At 43.5% G+C, this 23,871-nt stretch overlaps 2 protein-coding genes across 2 annotated transcripts in view; both read left to right on the top strand.

Moving 5' to 3' along the window:
* FAM151B (family with sequence similarity 151 member B) overlaps nt 1-23,871 on the top strand; it is a 786,337-nt gene that overhangs the window by 81,074 nt on the left and 681,392 nt on the right. The window lies entirely within an intron of this gene.
* The window catches only part of MSH3 (mutS homolog 3), a 59,318-nt gene that overhangs the window by 5,686 nt on the left and 29,761 nt on the right, over nt 1-23,871 (top strand). Inside the window, exons 3-10 of the mRNA XM_070743088.1 lie at nt 5,656-5,859; nt 7,603-7,719; nt 10,059-10,176; nt 11,264-11,406; nt 12,819-12,985; nt 20,430-20,542; nt 21,119-21,233; nt 22,185-22,269. Coding sequence (XP_070599189.1) covers nt 5,683-5,859; nt 7,603-7,719; nt 10,059-10,176; nt 11,264-11,406; nt 12,819-12,985; nt 20,430-20,542; nt 21,119-21,233; nt 22,185-22,269 — 1,035 coding nt within the window. The 5' untranslated portion in view covers nt 5,656-5,682. The remainder of the gene's footprint in view (nt 1-5,655; nt 5,860-7,602; nt 7,720-10,058; nt 10,177-11,263; nt 11,407-12,818; nt 12,986-20,429; nt 20,543-21,118; nt 21,234-22,184; nt 22,270-23,871) is intronic.

Genomic DNA, 23,871 nt, shown 5'->3' with positions numbered 1-23,871 from the left:
GCCAAACCCGAACTTCCGGGTTCGGCATTCCGGAGGCTGCTGGGAAGCCCCGCAGCCCGGCTGTCACCTTTTAAAACAGCCGGGGGGCTTCCCAGCAGCCTCCCGAAGCTGAACCCGGAAGTTCGGGTTTGGCGTTCGGGAGGCTGCTGGGAAGCCACCCGGCTGTTTTAAAAGGTGACAGCCGGGCTGCGGGGCTTCTCGGCGGCGGCGGCAGCAGGTTGGTAAGACGGAAAACGTTCAGGAGGCCGCTTTGGGTTTTTGGCTGGGAGGGAAGGCAGGAGGTCCGGCGCTGGGGAAGGGAGTCAGGAAGGTCCTCCTGCTCCCCCCTCAGTGAAAAACACAAAGACGGTCTGCTGCCGCATGACAGGCAGGGCGGAGCAGCATGGAGCAGACCGCCTTTGTATTTTTGGCTTGGGGGGGGGAAGCAGGAGGCGCAGGATCGGGCGGGCGGCGGGCGAGGCGTGACCGAACGGGCCCGGCTCAGGCTAGGACAGGGCGGGCAGCGGCTGGGTGCGGCGGCGAGGGTGCGTCCGACTGCTTGGCTTCCCTCGCCGCCGCAGGCAACGTGCGTTGCGAACTTTCGGGCCGGCCAGGCTCAGTGGATCAAGCCGTGCCTCCTGGGCTTTCCGTCACTGAGCCGGCGAGGCTCAGTGATGGGAGGCGCGGCTTGATCCACTCAGCGGCCCGGAAAATTGCAGCTCGTGTTGCCTGCGGCGGCGAGTGAGGCCAAACCGAGAGCAGCATCACCACGGCTCCTGGCTCGGTTTTCCCCGCAGCCGCAGGCAACACGGGCTGTGATTTTCCGGGCCGGCGAGGCTGTGACAGGAGGCGCGGCTTGATCAGGGAGGCGCAGCTTGATCCGCTGAGCGGCCCGGAAAATCGCAGCCCGTGTTGCCTGCGGCGGGGAGGGAGGCCAAGCCGAGAGCAGCATCACCGCGGCTCCTGGCTTGGTTTCCCTCGCAGCCGCAGGCAACACGGGCTGTGATTTTCCGGGCCGGCGAGGCTGTGACAGGAGGCGCGGCTTGATCCGCTGAGTGGCCCGGAAAATTGCAGCCCGTGTTGCCTGCGGCGGGGAGGGAGGCCAAGCCGAGAGCAGCATCACCGCGGCTCCTGGCTCGGTTTCCCTCACAGCCGCAGGCAACACAGGCTCCGATTTTCCGGGCCGGCGAGGCCAAGCCGAGAGCAGCATCACTGCGGCTCCTGGCTCGGTTTCCCTCGCAGCCGCAGGCAACACGGGCTGCGATTTTCCGGGCCGGCGAGGCTGTGACAGGAGGCGCGGCTTGATCTGGAAGGCGCGGCTTGATCTGCTGAGCAGCCCGGAAAATCGCAGCCCATGTTGCCTGCGGCGGGGAGGGAGGCCAAGCCGAGAGCAGCATCACCGCAGCTCCTGGCTCGGTTTCCCTCGATGCCGCAGGCAACACGGGCTGCGATTTTCCGGGGCGGCGAGGCTCAGTGATGGGAGGCGCGGCTTGATCCACTCAGTGGATCAAGCCGCGCCTCCCGGGCCTTCCGTCACTGAGCCTGGCCGGCCTGGAAAATCGCAGCCCGTTTTGCCTGCGGCGGCGAGGGAGGCCAAGCCGAGAGCAGCATCACCGCGGCTCCTGGCTCGATTTCCCTCGCAGCCGCAGGCAACACGGGCTGCGATTTTCCGGGCTGGCGAGGCTCAGTGACAGGAGGCGCGGCTTGATCCGCTGAGCCTGGCCGGCCCGGAAAATCACAGCCCGTGTTGCCTGCGGCGGCGAGGGAGGCCAAGCCGAGAGCAGCATCACCGCGGCTCCTGGCTCGGTTTCCCTCGACGCCGCAGGCAACACGGGTTGCGATTTTCCGGGCCGGCGAGGCTCAGTGACGGAAGGCCCGGGAGGTGCGGCTTGATCCAGGAGGCGCGGCTTGATCTGCTAAGCCTAGCCACCTTCCCCAAGGAGCCTCCCAACCGCAGAGGAGGCAGGGAGAACTTTGCACCACTTCGGAGCCCAGCGCAGCGCATCGTTGGGAAAACCTTCAAGGAGATAGTGGCAGCAGGAAAGAAACGGGCTCCGAAGCGGCGCAAAGTTATCCTGCCTCTCCACCTCCTACCCCTGCGGCCGCCTTCCCAAAGGAGCCTTCTGGCTGCCCAGGGGGCGGGGTTAGCTTTGTGCCGGGGGAGCGGGGGCTGCCACCCGAGCGCTCTTGCCCAGCGGGAGGCGAAGCACTGGGGTGGGGGGGGGGCTGTCGGGACACCTCCTACCCCAGCACTTTGAATCCCGCCAGCCAAGAGGACTCGGGCAGAAGCTTCTGCCAGACACAGGCGATGAGGGGGAAGCTTCTGCCCGAGTGCTCTTGGCCGGCGGGATTCAAAGTGCTGGGATGGGGGTGTCACGACAGTCCCCATCCCAGCACTTTGAATCCAGCAGCTTCTGATGAAGACGGGCGGTGGGCGGGGCGAGCTGCCACAGCCCCTGGCTTCCGCGCCGCCCGTCTTCATCAGAAGCTGCTGGATTCAAAGTGCTGGGATGGGGACTGTCGGGACACCCCCATCCCAGCACTTTGAATCCTGCCGCTTCTGATGAAGACGGGCGGTGGGCGGGGCGAGCTGCCACAGCCCCTGGCTTCCGTGCCGCCCGTCTTCATCAGAAGCTGCTGGATTCAAAGTGCTGGGATGGGGACTGTCGGGACACCCCCATCCCAGCACTTTGAATCCTGCCGCTTCTGATGAAGACGGGCGGTGGGCGGGGCGAGCTGCCACAGCCCCTGGCTTCCGTGCCGCCCGTCTTCATCAGAAGCTGCTGGATTCAAAGTGCTGGGATGGGGACTGTCGGGACACCCCCATCCCAGCACTTTGAATCCTGCCGCTTCTGATGAAGACGGGCGGTGGGCGGGGCGAGCTGCCACAGCCCCTGGCTTCCGTGCCGCCCGTCTTCATCAGAAGCTGCTGGATTCAAAGTGCTGGGATGGGGACTGTCGGGAAACCCCCATCCCAGCACTTTGAATCCAGCAGCTTCTGATGAAGACGGGCGGTGGGCGGGGCGAGCTGCCACAGCCCCTGGCTTCCGTGCCGCCCGTCTTCATCAGAAGCTGCTGGATTCAAAGTGCTGGGATGGGGACTGTCGGGACACCCCCATCCCAGCACTTTGAATCCTGCCGCTTCTGCTGGATACGGGCGGTGGGCGGGGCGAGCTGCCACAGCCCCTGGCTTCCGCGCCGCCCGTCTTCATCAGAAGCTGCTGGATTCAAAGTGCTGGGATGGGGACTGTCGGGACACCCCCATCCCAGCACTTTGAATCCTGCCGCTTCTGCTGGATACGGGCGGTGGGCGGGGCGAGCTGCCACAGCCCCTGGCTTCCGCGCCGCCCGTCTTCATCAGAAGCGGCGGGATTCAAAGTGCTGGGGTGGGGGCCTGTCGGGACAAGCCGCGCACAAAGGCCGAGGCAAGGCTGAGCAGGCTGCGAGCGCTCTGCCAGGCGGCCAAGAAGCATTCAGGGCGAAGTGACTTCGCCCTGAATGCTTCTTGGCCGCCTGGCAGAGCGCTCGCAGCCAGCGGGCGGCGGCGGGGGGGGGGGGAAACCTCGCGGGGAAGCCGGGCAAGAGCGATCTTCTGCCGGCCATGGGCGAGCGGCGGGGAGTCGCCAATGGCCGGCAGAAGATCGCTCTTGCTGACCTGATGCCTCGCGGTGAAGCCGGGCAAGAGCGATCTTCTGCCGGCCATGGGCGACTCCCCGCCGCTCGCCCATGGCGGGCAGAAGATCGCTCTTGCACGGCTTCCCCGCGAGGCAGCAGGTCAGCATCCTGGGCGGGCGAGCGGCGGGGAAGCCGGCGGCTGTGGCAGCTGCTGCCCCCCCACCTCCCCGGCTGTTTTAAAAGGTGACAGCCGGGCGGCAGCGGTTTTTTGGGGTTTTTTTTTTGTTGTTGCACGGATTAATAGACTTTACATTGTTTCCTATGGGAAACAATGTTTCGTCTTACGAACCTTTCGTCTTACGAACCTCCTCCTTGCACCAATTAAGTTCGTATCATGAGGTATTACTGTATATACAAATACATGATATATAGACTACATTTCTGTACATGTGTCAGTTTGGTAATCTGGTAACATGTGAAATAGCATGAATAAGCATAAAGTAATTGTTATAGATGCAGCTTTTTATCGAGCATGGCTTTTTTTAATAAAAAGCAAACACCATAAAAGCCCAGGGTTGTTTGATAGATTGGAAAATAGATACTGCTGCTGAGAAAATTATTTTGACATGTCTGAAATTCCCAGGAGTTTAATTCTTCTTGAAAAATGTATTTTTATGTGTTGATCTTAATTGTCTGCCTTATTTAATATGTGATCCTAAGGCACACCTCAATTGTTTTCTGATGGACATTCCTTCTGCCAAGGTAGAAATGGCTTTGGATTGAAAGTTACTTTAGAATTGTTCCCTGAGAAGGAGTACAATTAGAATGGGAAACTTTCCTTTTAGAATAATTTATAGAAGAAAAAAATATGTTCCAATAGGGAAAAGGATTAGGAAACTATTTTCCTCTTTTCTGTTTTAATCGGGAATAGCTGATAGATTATATACAAAGTAAGAGACGTATTCTTGCACCCATCTCCATGAGATTGCTGTGCTAATCCTAAGAGGTTTAAGTAATGATTTTAATAGATCTTGGTGTCTTCTAATGCACAACCTATAATAATAAACCCTATTAAGTTCAATAAAACTTATTCTTAGAATTGTACATGTAGCATTGCTAAATAAATCATTGTTTTTTTATAAAGGCTATGTAACTAAATCGTTCTATACATGAAAAAATGATTACAATTTTTCTTACTGGTACAACTTTAAATTATCATTAAAATTTGTTTATTTTTGTTTCAGATCTTTTAAAATACATTATACATTATTAAGATATAATTGGAAAACAATACAAGCAAAGCTAGAAAATTATCAGAAAAATTGCTAGAGAATTTTTTATAAATTTGCAATTTGGATTAAAATAGTGAATGTAATAAAATGCATCCATTAAACAGGACTGTTATAAACAGAGGTTGGTTCCTTAGAAAAAAGTAATAATAAAAATGGGCATACAGTTTCTCTTTGAGGACACAGACAAACTACTATTGTAGAGTACCTGGTAATGATTTGAGTTCATTGACTTTAGAAGAGTTGAATTGTGGGGTATTTTTGCAGATGTTTTACTGTCCAACTATGTAACATCATGTATGTTAGAAGATGGACCAATGTCTGCAAGAAAACAACAAGCTCAGAGAGCATTAAGGATTCTACAGATACTTGATTTTTCATCCTTATTCTCACTATGTTCCATCTTGGGAAAAAAAAACCATTTAACTGTCTTTCATAACCTATCCATTGTGTCTGTTTTTCCAGTCCAAATGCTTCTCTAAATTGCTTCTCTGCTCTATAACGTTTCTGCAATGATAACATTTCTAGCTGCTCACCAGGTTTTTGGCTATAGCTATCTTTCCAAATAAACACCTCTTGGTTTTTCCGCATAGTTGCAGTGTTACTTTGAAAGAGCTTCCAATTCATTTTGCTTCCTTAGTTAGATTTGGCATTCTGCCACTAATGAAAGGAGGATGAGTTGGAATTTAGTTCTATAATAATTTTTTGTTCCTGCATCAATAATGATACTTTTGCTAACATTTTCTTGTTAATATTTTCATTTTACAAATAGGGAAGAAATCTCTGCCACTTTTCCACCATGAATAGAAGATCTGAAAATACCCGAAATACATCAGATACAACTTTTAAAAAACCAACCAAAATTGTATATACACCTCTTGAGCTCCAGTTTTTAGAATTAAAAAAACAGTATAATGATGCTATTTTATGTATTGAATGTGGTTATAAGTACAGATTTTTTGGAGATGATGCAGAGGTAAGGCTCTTTCCTGTATGGCATTGTGTAATAGTTATATGTTGCTGTCACTAATATTGTGCATAATTATTGAAAAGCTTCTGTGCAAAAAGATAAAATATGATACTTTATAAACTTCCAAGTGGGATAAGAACTATAAGCAGATACAGTGGTACCCCTACTTAAGAACACCTCTACTGAAGAACTTTTCTAGATAAGAACCAGGTGTTCAAGATTTTTTTGCCTCTTAAGAACTATTTTCTACTTAAGAACCCGAGCCCGGAAAAAATTCCCAGGAAATTTGAGAGAGGCACAAAGGCCCGGCCAGTTTCCTGCTATTCCTCCTTTAATCCTGGCCATCTCAGGATTTTCTGGGCTGCCAAAGGAGCCTTTCGATGGCGCTTTGGCAGTCCAGAGCAAACAAAGCATTTTCCTTTCTCTGGGCACTTGCACAGGGAATAAACCTCTGCCAGTGCCCAGAGAAAAGAAACGCTCCCTTCGCTCTGGGCAGCCGAAGAGTCACCATAGCAAAGGAAAGGCGCCGGCTACAAAGCGAGTGAGCGAGAGGAGATGGGCGCCCTTCAGCATGGGAAAGAAGAGGCAGCAGGTAGCAGCAGCAGCAGCCAGTGTATGGGAGGCGTGTGCTCCTCGCTGCATCAGAATCCCTCTTTTTTTAAAGCCTTAAAGTTTTGGATTTTTTTTATTCCCCTTGCCTCACCTTCTTCCTTCGGCAGCGACTCTCCTCCTCCTCCTCTACTTTTTCCTCCTCCTCCCACCCAAATTCCGAACTTTTATTTCTTTCCTAATGGGTTTGCACGCATTATTTGCTTTTACATTGATTCCTATGGGAAAAATTGCTTCTTCTTAAGAACGTTTCTACTGAAGAACCTGGTCACGGAACTTATGTTCTTAAGTAGAGGTACCACTGCGTTGGTTTATATCTTGCCAGAGAGGTTACAGCTACAGTAGCAGCATGCTTTTTCAGTGGCTCAGATAGCTTCTTTTTTTTCCTGGCTCCAAACAGTACTTTCATATTTATTTAACAACTTATTTGTAAGTCTGATTTTTACCAAGTGTTTGATATGAATTTGTTCATATTTATGTTTTAATTTTGAAATTTGCTTAAAATACAAGGTAAGTATTGACAAAATTACAATTAAAAAAATTTCTAGGTTCCTCTTTTATGCTGCTGCATACCTAGACAGAATTATATAAAATTATATGTTAATAAGGTTGAAGTATTTTTAATCTTTTGAAACTTTCAATGTTTATTATTTAATCTTTTGAAACTTTCAATGTATTTCAATAAATGTCATTAAATAATTATTATATAAGTAGTCCTTGATTTACAACCATATCCTTAACACAGTTCAAAAGTACAGTAATACTGAAAATGTGACTTATGACTGGTCCTTGCACTTACAATTGTTGCAGCATTTCTCTGATCCTGTGCTCAAAATTGGGGCACTGCTTGGCAACCTGGATGTATTTACGAATGTTGTAGCTTCCTGGAATTACATTATTTCCATTTATGAATTTTCCAGGGGGCTTTCAACATGCATAATCAATGGGGGAAGCTAGATTCACTTAATGACAGGGGCAGAAAAGGTTATAAAATCAAATGTGACTGGCTTATTAACCATATTGTGGTGACAGAAGTTTCAGTCCTAATCATGGACAAGGACTACCTGTGCACATAAGAATTTTGTAGAATGTACATTGCTACTAGAATAAGTTGTAATTATCTGTAATTCTATTTTATAGATTGCTGCTAAGGAGTTGAATATATATTGTAATAAAAACCACAATTTTATGACTGCCAGCATACCAACGCACAGACTATTTGTTCATGTTCACCGTCTTGTAGCAAAGGGATACAAGGTTTGTTTCTAAAGCTACATATATCATTCTAGTTTTATATTAGCTTGTTTTTCAGAGTTGAATACTTTCAAATAAAACATTCCAAAACAAGTGACCTTTCCTACTTCCTAAATTGAACAGTAGTTTGTAATTATAATCCTAAAGTAAACTATTGCCTAATTTGGTTTTGAAGTAATCAAAGCATGCATTTAATTCTCACTCAATGTATATGCTATCTTCCAATAATACTTGCGTACTTTTCCCTCTATTTTGTTGTTTGGTATCATTTATGATTTATAACTTTGGCTTAGAACTCTGGAAGCTATTTTATATCATTAGAAATTGATCCATCTGTCATAGTATACTATTTCCTTTGTTTGTTGAAGACTGTTCAGGATTTTAGGCAAGCATGGGGGAACTGAAACACCTCCCCCGGGCATGCACATTTTATGTATGGGATGTTTGAGTGTATGCTTGTTAACAAAATGGGGTTCTTTTAAATGTTTTAAATTATATTTGGATTTGTTACAAACTGTTGTGCTGTGCTGTGAGCCGCCCCGAGTCTGCGGAGAGGGGCGGCATACAAATCTAAATAACACATAACACAACACATAACACAAGTGTCTTGAACTTCTACAAGGAAAACAAATGCTCTGTCACTGAACTGCAATTCTTTGCTTCTTGTTTACAATGATCAGCAATGGGAAAGTTTCAATTGTGAGTTGTTACCCTCCAAGATATCACAAGCAACTTAGGGAAGATCAGTTTTTTAAAGCTAATTAGGCTTGTGCAGGCAAAGCAAGGAACAAAGTCTAAAGTGAATTTTAATTCTGCTTGCATTTTGCTTTACAAACCTAAGCAGGTTTGTATAGGCAAAAAAGTGTGCATGATATGAGAGATGACTAAACCCAGGGGTCTGTTAAAATCATTAGTTACATCAGCATTTTCATTTGTTTGTTCATTCATTAATTCATTCTGGCACCATGGCTGTGGCGATCCATGTGTCTTTTTAACATAAATCTAGATAGAGATTGGTAATATAATCACATTGCATGACTCCAATCATTATAGTGTATTGAAAATGATCCATGGCTTAGTAGTGTCATGTCATGGTCAGAGGTTGGTTACTAAGTAAGATAACAATGTTATGATGATGATGATGATGATTAATTAGATTTGTATTTATTATTTATTAGATTTGTATGCCGCCTCTCTCCGTAGCTATATTTCCAAAGAGTAGAGTCTATTTCTTGATCATATGTTATAAAATGTGGTACAAAGTCATACTTCAGTGTTTCTTGCAGTTTCTCAGAGGAAAAATTAAATTGATAGGTATGATTTCCACCAGTTTGTAAAATAATTCAGTTTAGCATTAGCATTGGAGCCTATGTAGGATATTGGGCAGCAGAGGATCTCCAGCATTTTCAGTCTTTGGAGACTACTTCAGCATCAGGTGATGTTTAGAGTCTTTAAGTCTTCTACGAATGTTGTGTGTGTATCTCATTGTCATCTTGAGTATTTGATTATTCTCCATGCAGAAAATATGACCTGCAAGTTGGATCTTCCGTGTATGACAATGTTATGTAGTTTGCAGCAGAAACGCTTTTGGAGCACTTCTTCATTAATAACATGGCCAAACAGTGAATATTTAGGATTTAACAAAGACATTATTGTTGGAAGATGTAAAGTCTCTTGTTAATAGTTGCTTCACGCTGGCATAAATGACTGTTAGGACCGTTAAAGAAGCAAGCAAATTGAGTTTAAGTTTTAGTGATATAAACGGTAGGGATCAGATTTTACTTATCTTCTGGAAAAGAGCTGTTGCCTTTCTAATACAGCACTTGATGTCCGTCTCTACATTTCCATTTTGACCAATTACCCCAATTTCTATTTCCTCAATTTGCTGTGATCCTAGTGTGTTTCATTGTACATCTGTGCGGTGGAGTTCACGTACATGACCTTTGATATCTTGGCAATTATCCTGAGGCCAATTTTGGTTGCTGCTTCATCTAAGACAGTCATCACTCTTTGTAGTTTCAGCTCAACTTCCTCAAGCAGGGCAACATTGTCTGCAAATTATGGTCTCCAAGATGTTCCAGTGTCTTCTTGCAAACCATATGACTTGAAACAGGACTCTTGCTTGGTTGACTAAATTTTCTTCAGCTCCTTGTTGCTGTTTCTGTAGTGGGTATAATATTTACAGGGATGGATTGCTAGTCCGATACTCTTATTTGGACTTGCGACCAGTAATGGTGGAAGTATAATAATTAACTGAAAATAATTGAGTTAAAATAATTCAATATTTGATATATTTATTTTCATTTCACATTATTCAATGCTTCATGTTCTCTGTCTTGCAGGTAGGAGTAGTAAAACAAATGGAAACTGCTGCTTTGAAGGCTATTGGAGAGAACAAAAGCTCTCTTTTTACCAGAAAATTAACTGCGCTGTATACCAAAACTACATTTCTAGGAGAAGATATCCTTTTATTATTAATGTTAAATTATTTTTATGACATTTATTTTCGTGTACCTCTTACTCAGTAGTTTGAAATATACTCTGTTTATTCCTCCCCTCTGGAGAGGGGCGACATACAAATCTAATAAATTATTATTATTATTATTATTATTATTATTATTATTATTATTATTATTATTACAGTAATACCTCGTCTTACGAACTTAATTGGTGCCGGAAGGTGGTTTGTAAGGCAAAACGTTCGTAAGACGAAACAATGTTTCACTTAGGAAACAATGTAAAAGCAATTAATGCGTGCAAGGGGGGGGAAAATCGCAAAATGGCGCTCTGCTGGGCACCGCTGCCCGGCTGTCACCTTCTGAAACAGCCGGGGGCCTTCTTGGCGTTTTTCCAAACACCGAACCCAGAAATTTGGCAAAAGTTCGGGTTCGGGTTCCGGAGGCCGCCGAGAACCGCCCAGCTGTTTCAGAAGGCTACCGCCGGGCGCCAGCACCCGGCGGAGCACCATTTTTGCAATCGGCAGTGGTGTTTTCAGCCGATCTGGAGGTGCTGCTGCTTCTTCTTCTTCTTCTTCTTCTTCTTATTATTATTATTATTATTAATATTAATATTAATATTATTCCTGCTTCTTCTTTTTTGTTTCAAACCTGCCCATATTAGGAATAATGGTTTTCCTATTGTGGTGTTTTGTGTTATAGTATTTTATTGCATAGATTATTGTACAAAATTCATTACATGCATGTGATGTAGTTTTAACTTTAATTCTATTTGCTTGTCATAGGGCTAAAGGAAAAGTGATTTGGGGAATTTTAAATACAATTAATGAAAATTTTTTAAAAATCATTTGGAGATTCTTGGTTTTTAAAAAAATGACAAATGGAACTACATTTAGATGTTTCTTCTAAAATAAATTGGGGAAAATCTCCCACATTTTCCTTAATAATGTAGAATTTCCATCCCAACTAGATACGAGAACAAAACCTTCACAAAATGGTCTTGTACAAAAGTAAAAGTTTCAGACCAGCATATTGTATTTGGGTTATGCAAATAGTACATATATAATTAATTTTCTTTAACACTTTGCTACATTTGAATCCCCTGCTGAAATTAGACAATTCAGTGGAGGATGAGGAAATCTCTTGTAATGCCTGGGATAATTATCTTCTCTGCATCTCTGAAAATAAAGAAAATTTAAACCATAAGAATCACAACATTGTTTTTGGCATAGTGGTAAGCATTTCTAAAAAGTTTTAATTTATAATTGTAGCTATAGAAATTTTAATTGTTCACATTGTATCCAACTGTTCTTCAATACAAATACAATGCAGTGAATATCTTGGTACTCAACTGCTTCAAAACTCATCAAATTTGATGCTCAACGCATTTTGATGCAAACATTTTGTCCTGGTGGGTACTCTTTGTTTGGTTCTCTATGCACAAGTTAGAACTGGTTGGTGTTGGTTATTTTGTGACTCAGTACCTGTATATGATTCCTTTTGGTAAAAATTTGTTTGGTAGTCATCATTTTTGGTAACCAATAGCACCTCCCCGAACCAATTAATGAATTACTACTGTGATTTTTTTTAGTGCAGCACCAACAATGAAGGGGACTTTCTCAGCTGTTGCTTTTCTGTTGGCTCCACAAGAACTTTAAGGGTCAGAGTCTCTTCAGAAATGATTGGTTGTAGAATGGACAGATTAAAAGTTTAGGGTTATTTTATCAATTCTTCTCTTTGCCCAATATTTTTTAAATAGTTTTGGGGAGACTGATAGTGGGAAGAAGAAGTGAAAATACTTCATTCTAACAGATAATATTGAGTAGTATAATACAAGGAGTAATTGATTCAACTCTGGTTGGTTGGTTGGTTTTATATATAACTTTTATAGATTAGCAAGGGCTTATACATTCCACTGAACCCTTGTTACTTTCAACAGGAAAAAAAGTGAAATTAATTCAGGTCAAAGCCAATTTTATACAAACAAATCTGGAGAATTATTACAGTTTGACAGTTTATACCAATGTTCCTCAACTGATTTTACCTCTCCCCTCATTTATTAGATTACAAAAGGATCATTGACTTGACTAGCTAAGATTCAATTAAGTCAGAATCCAGAGTATCTATAAAGTAGCATCTTAAGCAACACCAAAGCCACCTAGAGTAGCCTCACAGCAAGATATGTGCAAATAAATTTAACTCTCAAGCAAACAAACAAATACTGGGTTCCTGAATTTGCAATTTGGTGAAAGTAAAAGCAGGATTATAAATAAATGGATTTTAGTACATATATGAAACAAATATGTGATATTCACTGGTTTAGCAGTTTTAAACAAATCAGTTTAATAATGGTCTGAGTTGGGGCAACTGAATGCTTGATCATTAAGTACTTCTGGCAAATACCTTGAGACAACTTTATGGCTGAAGACAATAGCTTCATATTGCATGGACCTTTGTTCATGTAAATAAAAAATAAACATTCTCTAGAACCATTCTACAGTATATCTAAGTTGGTTTATTACACAGAGAGAGAAGGAGGGAGAGAGAGGGAAGGAGGGGAGAGGGGGGGAAATAAGATGCCTTAAGGTTTTACAGAGTTATTCTAACTGGAAAATAATTTAAGAAGTTGCTATATTCCTTTTTCAGGCAGTCCAGCCTACCATAGGAGAGGTTCTGTTTGACAGTTTTCAAGATTCTACAGCTCGTTTAGAATTGGAAAACCTAATACTACGCCTGCAGCCTGCTGAGATTATTCTTCCTAGAGATGTGTCAGATCAGACTGAGAAGCTTATAAATAGAATGACTTCTGTATGGTAAACCTCTATTTAGTACAACAATTTGATATTTATTTATTCAAAACCTTACTTTAAAGTCTTGGTCAGATTTTTGTATGTGTGAGAAGTCAGCAAGTCCTTATATGTACTTTTCTTGAACATTTGTCTTGATAATAAGTAATCATTTAATGATGTACTAGACTTTCTGATCTGGAATCCTGCAGTTCATATATTGATTTATATGGCTGTTACTTCAAATATAGATAAGGATAATATTTATTGGGATAGGATTGGATCTTCATCAGAGATCCTATATTACCCCCACAGTATGAAGATAATGCATTGTCAAGCCATGAAGATTTCTAGAAAAATTCTTGAATGTAATATGCTGAAAAGAGAAAAGAGACTGGAGAATTAGTGTTGATAGTCAAAATATTTATTTTATTTTATTTTAAAAATATTGCATTCAAGAATTATTTTTACACATTCACACACACGCATTTGGCATTGCAGGAATTAAGGAGAGGGAGAGTACTTAATCGTTCTAGTTGGGACTGAAATTGGTTGTAATGTTATTTATTCAGTATTGATAGGAAGTGAATAATTTACTATATAGAGATACTGAAATAAAGCAGCGCTTCCCTTTTTTAGGCATAGTACAAAGATATCAGTATCAACAAAGAAATAACTTAGGAAAATATGTTCAGGAAAAAAACCCCTAAAAGTTGTAGGTAAGCATGTTATTTTCCCTTCTCATGAAAAAGGTTAGGTAAAAAATGATTGTATGATAGATAACTATTTTGCATTCCAGAGGTGAACAGTTTGCAGAAAATAATTAATTGAATATTGACATTTGAAGAACATCAAACATAAATACTACTAGGAAGAAAATAAACATATTTCAAAATCCAGGTTTTATGGTACAAAAGGGAACAAGTAATAATAAAGATGTATTAGCTATCTCATTGAATCAGTTCAAAACATTTTATCTTAAATATTGACAATAATTTGTGATTGGTGTTTGAAAGCTTGTAGAAAAATTGTGTTGTTGCTTGTATTAGTTGTAGAGAGTTTGCTATTAGAACTATTTCATAGCTTATCAAAATCCAATAAATATTTATACAGTGATCCCTCGATTTTCGCGGTCTCGATTTTCGCGAAACGCTATACCATGGTTTTAAAAAAATAATAATTTAAAAATACTCCACGGTTTTTTTTCTATTCCACGGTTTTTCCCACCCGATGATGTCATACGTCATCACCAAGAATCACTTCTCTGTCTCTTTCTCTTTCTTTCCTGTCATTCTCTCTCTTTCTCTATCTCTCCCCCTCTTGCTCTCTCTCTTTTTCTCACTTTCCCTCTCTTGTTTTCGAGCGGCGAACGGCGGGCGGGCGAGCGGCGAGCGGGCGCTCTCTTTCTCTATCTCTCCCTTCCTTGCTCTCTCTCTTTTTCTCACTTTTCCTCTCTTGTTTTCGAGCGGCGAACGGCGGGCGGGCGAACGGGCGAGGGGCGGGCGAGCGAGTGGCGAGCGGCCGGGCGAGCGGCGAATGGCGGGTGGGTGGGCGAACGGGCGGGCGAACGGGCGAACGGGCGAGTGACGGCCGGGCGAGTGAGCGGCCGGGCGAGCGGCCGGGCGAACGGCGGGCGGATGGGCGAGCGAGCGGCCGGGCGAACGGGCGAGTGACGGGCGAGCGAGCGGTGAGTGGCCGGGCGAACGGGCGAGCGGCGGGCGGGTGAATGGGTGAACGGCGGGCGGGTGGGCGAGCGGACGGGCGAGCGGGCGAACGGCGGGCGAGCGGCGAACGGGCGAGCGGCGGGCGTTTTTAGTGTTTTTGGTGTTTTTACTTCCGCACCGCTACATCGCGGAAAATCGATTTTCATGGGAGGTCTTGGAACGTAACCTCCACAAAAATCGAGGGATCACTGTATTTCCATTCATAGTGTTTTATTTGTTTTATTTTTTCTTTTACTTGTTAAACCAGATTACCCTCCTTCACTTCTTTATTTGTACAGTAGGAGTAACAAAGTACTATACCCCAATAGAGTCTGATGGGTTCCAACTTATCTTGCTGCTGGTTAGCTCCTTCCTGCGCTGTGTGCGCACACCTCGTGAGCATGCACAGTAATGAAAAATCTGGGGGGGGGGGAGCTGAAAAAAGGATGGTGACCACATGCACAGTGTCAGAACTTGGCTTCTGCGCATGGTCACAAGGAAAATTTAAAAAAAATTTTTTTTTACCTCTACTGGTAGTCATCACCAAAATCATGGAATGCGCGGAGATGTCCAAAATAGCAATGGAAATTCAAAACAAAAAAGACTCAGAATACTATAAAATATGGGATAAATGGTACAAATGGGTTTTAGCAAAAAAATATCAAACCTTTATACTATGAAAGTAATAAGCCTATCTCATCTTTGAACGTTCAAAATTGAATCAAACTAATTTATAAAACAATTCCAAAACCAACCAAACTGTAATCAAATGCAAAAAAGATTCTATATCATATACAGTATCTCTTTATTCGTCTTTAAATCAATAGATTATATACCATATACAGTGATCCCCCGCTCGTTGCGAGGGTTCCGTTCCAGGAGCCCCCGCAATGAGCGGGTTTTCGCGAAGTAGCGATGCGGAAGTAAAAACACCATCTGCGCATGTGCAGACGGTGTTTTTACTCCCACAGCGCTAGCGAGGAGCCGAAGATTGGGGGCGGCGCGGCTGTTTGCCGCCGGCATGGGGGGCTTCCTAGCAGCCCCCCAAACCCGGGTTGGGGGTCCGGGGGGCGCTGTCTCTCGGGGCTTTCGTGCTGAGTCCGGGAGCGAACTCGCTCCCCGACTCAGCTGGAAAGCGCCGAGAGACAGCGTGGACAGGCCCGTTCCTTGGCGCTGTCTCTCGGGGCTTTCGTGCTGAGTCCGGGAGCGAACTCGCTCCCCGACTCGGCTGGAAAGCGCCGAGAGACAGCGTGGACAGGCCCGTTCCTTGGCGCTGTCTCTCGGGGCTTTCGTGCTGAGTCCGGGAGCGAACTCTCTCCCCGACTCGGCTGGAAAGCGCCGAGAGACAGCGTGGACAGGCCCGTTCTTGGCGCTGTCTCTCGGGGCTTTCGTGCTGAGTCCGGGAGCGAACTCGCTCCCCGACTCGGCTGGAAAGCGCCGAGAGACAGCGTGGACAGGCCCGTTCCTTGGCGCTGTCTCTCGGGGCTTTCGTGCTGAGTCCGGGAGCGAACTCGCTCCCCGACTCGGCTGGAAAGCGCCGAGAGACAGCGTGGACAGGCCCGTTCCTTGGCGCTGTCTCTCGGGGCTTTCGTGCTGAGTCCGGGAGCGAACTCGCTCCCCGACTCGGCTGGAAAGCGCCGAGAGACAGCGTGGACAGGCCCGTTCCTTGGCGCTGTCTCTCGGGGCTTTCGTGCTGAGTCCGGGAGCGAACTCGCTCCCCGACTCGGCTGGAAAGCGCCGAGAGACAGCGTGGACAGGCCCGTTCCTTGGCGCTGTCTCTCGGGGCTTTCGTGCTGAGTCCGGGAGCGAACTCGCTCCCCGACTCGGCTGGAAAGCGCCGAGAGACAGCGTGGACAGGCCCGTTCCTTGGCGCTGTCTCTCGGGGCTTTCGTGCTGAGTCCGGGAGCGAACTCGCTCCCCGACTCGGCTGGAAAGCGCCGAGAGACAGCGTGGACAGGCCCGTTCCTTGGCGCTGTCTCTCGGGGCTTTCGTGCTGAGTCCGGGAGCGAACTCGCTCCCCGACTCGGCTGGAAAGCGCCGAGAGAGAGCGTGGACATCGCCCGTATCTAGAAGAAGTTGCCACCCGAGCGCTCTTGCCCGGCGGGAGGCGAAGCATATGGGTGGGGGGGCTGTCAGGACACCCTCCCACCCCAGCACTTTGCATCCCGCCGGCAAAGAGCAATAAGGCAGCAGCTTCTGCCGGACACGGGCAATGGGCGGGACAGAGAAGCGGGAAGAATCAGGAGGTTCCTTTGGCGGCTGGAGGCTGCCTGGCACCCGCTGCAGCCAAAACAACAAAGCCAGGCAGCCCCCAGCTGCCAAAGGAGCCTCCTGATTCTCCCCGCTTCTCTGTCCCACCCATTGCCCATGTCCGGCAGAAGCTGCCTCCCGTGCCGATGTTCCCCGCCAAGCCCAGTTCGGCTTCCCTGGCTGCTTGGCCGGAGGGGGGGGGGCTCGGCCAAAAGGGGCTGGAGACGCAGCGATTTGCCTCCCGCCCCTCGCCCCTGTGCCACCGGCACGTCATCTTCCCTCCCAGACAAAAAGGCCGGCCTTTGGGGATGAAGGGGTGTGTTCAGCTCTGCGTCTCCAGCTCCTTTCGGCCGAGCCCCCCCCCTGCCAAGCAGCCAGGGAATCCGAGCCAGGCTTGGCAGGGAACATCGGCACGGGAGGCAGGAGACGATCGGCGACCGGAGCAGCAGCCAGGGAAGCCGAGCCGCGGGCGGGACCAGGTGGGGGCTGGAATTTCTCCGCCAGGGCGAAGGGCGGGCGAGCGGGTGCTGGGGAGGGCTTCTCGCCCTCCCGACAGCAAGAGGGGGGAGCGAACGGCGTGGGCAGGCGAAGGGCGGGCGAGCGGCAGCGAGGAGTTTGCGTGGGCGGTGGGGAAACTCCTCGCTGACGCCAGCAAGAGGGGGAAGACCCAGGGAAGCCGCTGCCATCTACGCATGCGTGCCCGGCACGCATGCGTAGATGGTATTTTTGACTTCCGGGTTGAAAAATAGCGAAGTACCCTGTTCGCAATGGTTGGGGACGCAATAAACGGGGGATCACTGTATAGCATATCAACACAAATACTTACTAATTTTTATATCAATTCTTATATTTTCTTTCTTTACATACAACAACACATTTACTACATTATACATATACACCCTCTATCTTTTTTTTAACATAATGTCATATCACCTAAAAACGTCTGCGCCATACGTAGATTTACTTTCTTCCATATTTTTTTCTTTTCTTTTTTCTTTCTCAAACTCTAAACTTCTCTATTTATATTACTTACTTAAATAAACTTCAAATCTTTCTAACTCTTTTGCTCTTATTTTCCTCTTTCATAAATCATCTTTATTTATCTTTTATTAACATACATATATATATATATATATACAGTGGTACCTCGAGATACGAGTTTAATTCGTTCCGGACCTGGGCTCTTAAGTCGAGCAGCTCTTATCTCGAACGACTTTTCCCCATAGGAATTAATGTAAATAATTTTAATTGGTTCCAGCCCTCAAAAAACTCACAAAGTTAGTCTAAATTATGCAGAAAGACATGTTTTTAATGAAGAAATGTACATGTACATATAAATGAATAATGAAGTTTCTTTCACTTAACTTGTAAACTTTCTTAAACTTTTAAATTTACATATGTTCAACTTCTCTGCCACCCAATCCTGTAGGACAGAGGTCCCCAACCCTTTTTGCACCAGGGACCGGCTTTAAGCGATCAAGAGAGGAATGGGTGAATGAATGGGCGGAGGGTGGGAAGGAAGGAAGGAAAGAGGGAAGGGACAGGAACAGAGGAAGGAAGCAAGGAAACTTATGAAAGGGGAGAGTAAGAGAGGAATGAGTGAAGGGAGGGAGGGAGGGAAGAAGGTGGGAAGGAGAAAGAAAAGAAGAAATAGAGGAAGGGAAGGTAAAAGAGAGAAAGAAAAAGAGCAAGCAAGCAAGCAAGCAAGCAAGCAAGCAAGCAAGCAAGCAAGCAAGAAAGAAAGAAAGAAAGAAAGAAAGGGGGAAGGGACAGGAACAGAGGAAGGAAGCAAGGAAACTTATGAAAGGGGAGAGTAAGAGAGGAATGAGTGAAGGGAGGGAGGGAGGGAAGAAGGTGGTAAGGAGAAAGAAAAGAAGAAATAGAGGAATGGAAGATAAAAGAGAGAAAGAAAAAGAGAAAGAAAGAAAGAAAGGAAGAAAGAAAGAAAGAAAGGGGGAAGGGACAGGAACAGAGGAAGGAAGCAAGGAAACTTATGAAAGGGGAGAGTAAGAGAACAATGAGTGAAGGGAGGGAGGGAAGAAGGTGGGAAGGAGAAAGAAAAGAAGAAATAGAGGAAGGGAAGGTAAAAGAGAGAAAGAAAAAGAGCAAGAAAGAAAGCAAGAAAGAAAGAAAGAAAGAAAGAAAGAAAGAAAGGGGGAAGGGACAGGAACAGAGGAAGGAAGCAAGGAAATTTATGAAAGGGGAGAGTAAGAGAGGAATGAGTGAAGGGAGGGAGGGAGGGAAGAAGGTGGGAAGGAGAAAGAAAAGAAGAAATAGAAGGGAAGGTAAAAGAGAGAAAGTAAAAGAGCAAGAAAGAAAGCTGCAAGCACCCCCCCGAGCCCCCCAGGCCGGCTGCAACCTTTTAAAACACGCGCGCCGCTTCGCAGCTGTCTCCTGAAGCCGAACGCGGAAGTTAGCGTTTGGCTTCAGGAGCCAGCTCCTTGGCGCTTGTATCTCGAATTTGGGCTTGTAAGTAGAACAAAAATATCTCTCCCCTCCCAGCTCTTATCTCGAGTTGCTCTTAAGTAGAGCAGCTCTTATGTCGGGGTTCCACTGTATATATATATATATATATATATATATATATACACACACACACACACACACGTATTAGAAATTGGAATTTAATTGGAAACTAGATGTAAGATTTACAACTAAAATATATGATATACAGTATAAATTTTTTTTTAATTGATTTTTTTTTAACAAAATGTTGGCGGCATCTACAGACTGGCACTGATCAATCTGGTTTGGTGATGTCATCGTGATTTCACTAGCAGGTCGCTACCAGTTCAGGTGAACCGGTCTGAACCGGGAGGAACTCAACCCTGAGTATAGTCGTATGATTCTTTTTCAAAAGTGTCTTCATCTGTTTCTTCTTATTTGCCAGGCCAAGATCCCCACTTTGCATTGATTACATTGATACATTTGTTAGTAATTATTTTCTGGACTTCTTAGAATGCAGAGTTAGGAAAATGTTTTAAATGTCTTCAAAATAATTAAAAATAGCAAACATGACAGGGCAAAACTCTTTGCTCAATCATATAAGTATGTCTTAGCTTATAAGGACTTTTTAGGAGATAATTTAATACCTGACACCATTTATTTTATAAATGAAAAAAGGCTTTCATTTCAATGGTGTGAAAACAATTTGAGTGACAAGATGTTCCTTTCCCAATTCTTCCACATCAGATTAGCCAAACTAACAAAATAATAATAATACAATTAACTGTCATTCTTTTAGAAAGGTAAATATTGCAGGACTTAGCTAGAGGAAAGAGAATAACATTTAAAGTCCAAATTCAGAACTCTAAATCTTCCTTGGGATTGAATTTGTAGAAAGTGAATGTTTTCAAAATGCATTAAGGAAAGGTCACCTTTCAAACCAACTTGATTTAAAAGTTTCACTTGGAAAAACAGTCATTTGTGTGAATGTTGAAGTAAAGTATGGAGAGCTTTTGCTATTGTTCAGCTGTAAGTAACAGCATAGTAAAGTTAAAATTGTCTATTTTTTACAGTTTACAAGATGACAGAATACGAATTGAAAGAATGGAAAATGAACGTTTTGAGTACACAAATGCTTTTAAGATGATTACAGATTTTTATGGCAATCAAATACTTAATGGCGCAGGTACCTAATCCAGAAAGATTTATTTTATTAGCAATTGTGTGTATTACAGGTTACTTTATTATTTTATAAAACTTCTTTGTGTCATGTTAGTTTGACATAATTTACAAAACATTTGTTTGCATTAAATGAAGTTAATAGTTTTTAAGATGAATATACAGTATGTACTTATATATTATTTATTTTTCATACAACAATGTTTTAGCAGCAGAAAAAAATATTATTGCCTGTCCTTTTGAGCTGGTAAAAACTAATTCTAATTTAGCAATGCCTTAAATCAAAACATAAAATTAATTCAAAAATGCAACTTTACACTAGTAATTTGATTCTTATTTGTTTCTGAACAAAACAGTACCTTTGGGAATCCTGAAATGTTTAAGAAATGTTTTTAGTAGTCAATTTGACATAAAATTAATTTGTTAGTATTTTACAGTTAGTAAATAAATGAGTTCAATATCAATCCAAGAAAAGGTAAATTTGTAGGAACATACCTCTTTGGTAGTCCAGAAAATAATTCTGTAATAGTAATGATTAAGCTGCCACTTTGGAGAACTGGCTACAAACTGCTGCTTTTTCCAGGTTCTCAAGCATTGTCCCAGATTTTAAAGTTTGATAAATCAGTGTTGTGTTCTTTGGCTGCTGTAACCATGTATCTTAAAGAATTTAATTTAGAGAAGATACTCTACAACCCAAGGTAAATTGTTTTAATTTTAGATAACTAAAACTGTTGTTACATTGATTTACATATTATACGATATGTTATTTCACAAAATAAGTGCACAATAATTGTGATATCCAAGCTATCATGAAGATTATATTTAGAAGTAGAAAAAAAGTAGAAATAAATTAACTCAGTTAACTCACGTATGAAACTGTTTCAATTTACTATGAAAATCAATAGCAATAGCAATTAGATTTAATGGTATATATAGTGCTTTACAGCACTCTGAGTTGTTTACAAATGTCTGCATATTGCTCCCACAATATGAGTCCTCGTTTTACCCGCCCAGAGAGGATGGAAGGCTCAGTCAACCTTGAGCTGGTCAGGAGTAAACTCCTGGATATGAGCAGAGTTAGCCTGCAATACTGCGTTCAAACCAGGGGTGGGTTCTGGCTTACCTCGCTGCTGGTTCACTTCCTGACGCACTATGCTCTGTGGGGTTGTACGCATGCACAGTGCTAAAAAAAACCAGCTGTGTGTGCAAGAATCGCTGCAAGTTTAGGGGCATGGCAATCCGGGGTCACTTCTGGTTCTGGTGACCCAGGCCCCTAGTTACTACCAGTTCTATACAACCAGTCTGAACTGGGAGGAACCCAACTCTGGTTCTAACCATTGTGCACCATGGAAATATATAGGAATGAGACATGAAACATGATATCTACTTTAAAAAGTGAAGAAAGTCACTAACTTCACTAAATTTTTAAAATTCATAATTAATTTTAAATTAGAATTAAGGTTTTTTTAATGAAAATGTATGTATTAATATAAATTGTATTGTTTAATGTACTAAGTAAAATGAATCATGTTCCTTCATATCTATTACTCTGTGTTTGTCCTTTTCTTGAAATGTATAAAGTTAAGTCCTATTTTTAAGGTGCTAGTGGCTATTTTGTATCTTTACTATGGATGTTTTTTTTCTTTAAGTAATTTTAAGAAGTTATCAAGTGAAGATGAATACATGACGCTAAATGGAGCTACATTAAAGAATCTTGAAATCTTGCGGAATCAAGTAAGGAAGAATTTTATATTTATGTGCTTTGTGAATTAAACTTTACATTACTTTTTCCAGTCCTTTTTGGTCTGTATATATATTGCATCCACCTTTCAATTAAATAAAATTAAATCAAATATCATATCCAAGAAGCTGGTAGTTCTTAAAATAATGTGATCGAGAAAAAGAAAGGTATTCACAGTGGAGTTACTTTTCTGAAATGACTGTAATTAAATCCAAGTTTATATCTGGTAGCAAAGAGGCAAGAGAATGTGCCTGAAGTGGAATTTGAAGACTGAAGGGATTTTTCACTAAAATTTAAAAATTAGAAACCAGAAATTAATAGCTGTAATTATACTTTAACTTTTTAAAGTTATGAAATGTAGGAATATATAGAAGAAGAATCAGAAAGCAAATGAATAAATGGATTAGAAATGAAAAGATTTAGAAGGAATTGAAAAAATGATTAGGAATTAGTTCAATGGCTATGTAACCAGAAAAGGTTAAATGTCCATTAGTGTCACCAATATTGTCCAGTGTTCTTGTTAAAATTAAGATTAGAGTAGCAAACAGATTTGACAAAAGATTTCATAAGATTTTACCTTCATTTAAACTTCTGTAGGTTTCGTATAGTAAGATACGAGCATTGCCAGATTTAACATGCAGAAAGCATATATGATTTATGGTGGAATTGGCAGTAAATAGTGAAATTTGAGAGTTAGAATCAAGGATCAGCACTTTGAGCTGTACAGTCTGTAGTTTATTAGAAACTGTCAGAATTCCTATATGTTCCAGTGCTTTACTTTATTTAGATAGAGTTTTTATATATTTTTATATATTTGAAATGCCTGGCAACAGCTGATATTTGAAGTAAATACTGATACTGAAGTCCCAAGCACATTAATTCCTAAGGTGAGGCTCCTAGCATTGCTTTGATTTTAACAGCAGTATCATCATTCTTTGGGCTTTGAAGCTTTCTCTCTATGTTGGCCTGGACTAGAGAGTTGGAAAAACTGGATCATGATTCTACAGAGTTGTGCCATGGAATTACTGAATTAGACTTGTAAGATTCACTACATAGCTCCTAGTCTCCATTCTCCTCAGAAAGAGAACTAAGCTAATCATAGACTTACCGTAATTTTCAGACTATACGACACACTTTTTGTCTGTTGAGTGAAAATTTCTGTGCATCTTATAGGCTGAGTATTGCTGAAGCCCTGCCCACCCACTGGCCATTTTTTGGCTTCCGCATGCCCCATTCTCCACCCAGAAGTCAGGATGGGTTATCCTCATCCATCAGTGATGAGGACTGTGTCTGTCTATTTTTTTGACTGCTAGGATCCGCTTTTGACTTGGTGCTCAGCAGGACAGATATGGCAAAACTCACTCCATACTAACTACTGGTTCCTTCATTATAGCTGGGTTCTTTGACATTAGATCAACCTGAGTTGGTGGGTGCAGGGATAGACTCTGGCATTGATTTCACAGCTTTTTCTCTGTCTGCTACGAGGAGTGGACATTTTCAATCCTCCTCATGCACGGTAGTACAATGGGGCCTTTACATCAAGTGGCAGTGACCCTTTGTTTTCAAATCAGCTGTTTGTCAGGTGGTGACTGAGA

The sequence above is a fragment of the Erythrolamprus reginae genome, chromosome 2 (genome assembly GCF_031021105.1).
Source record: "Erythrolamprus reginae isolate rEryReg1 chromosome 2, rEryReg1.hap1, whole genome shotgun sequence".
NCBI classification, from domain to species: domain Eukaryota; kingdom Metazoa; phylum Chordata; class Lepidosauria; order Squamata; family Dipsadidae; genus Erythrolamprus; species Erythrolamprus reginae.
This window is presented reverse-complemented; position numbering and strand designations above follow the sequence as displayed.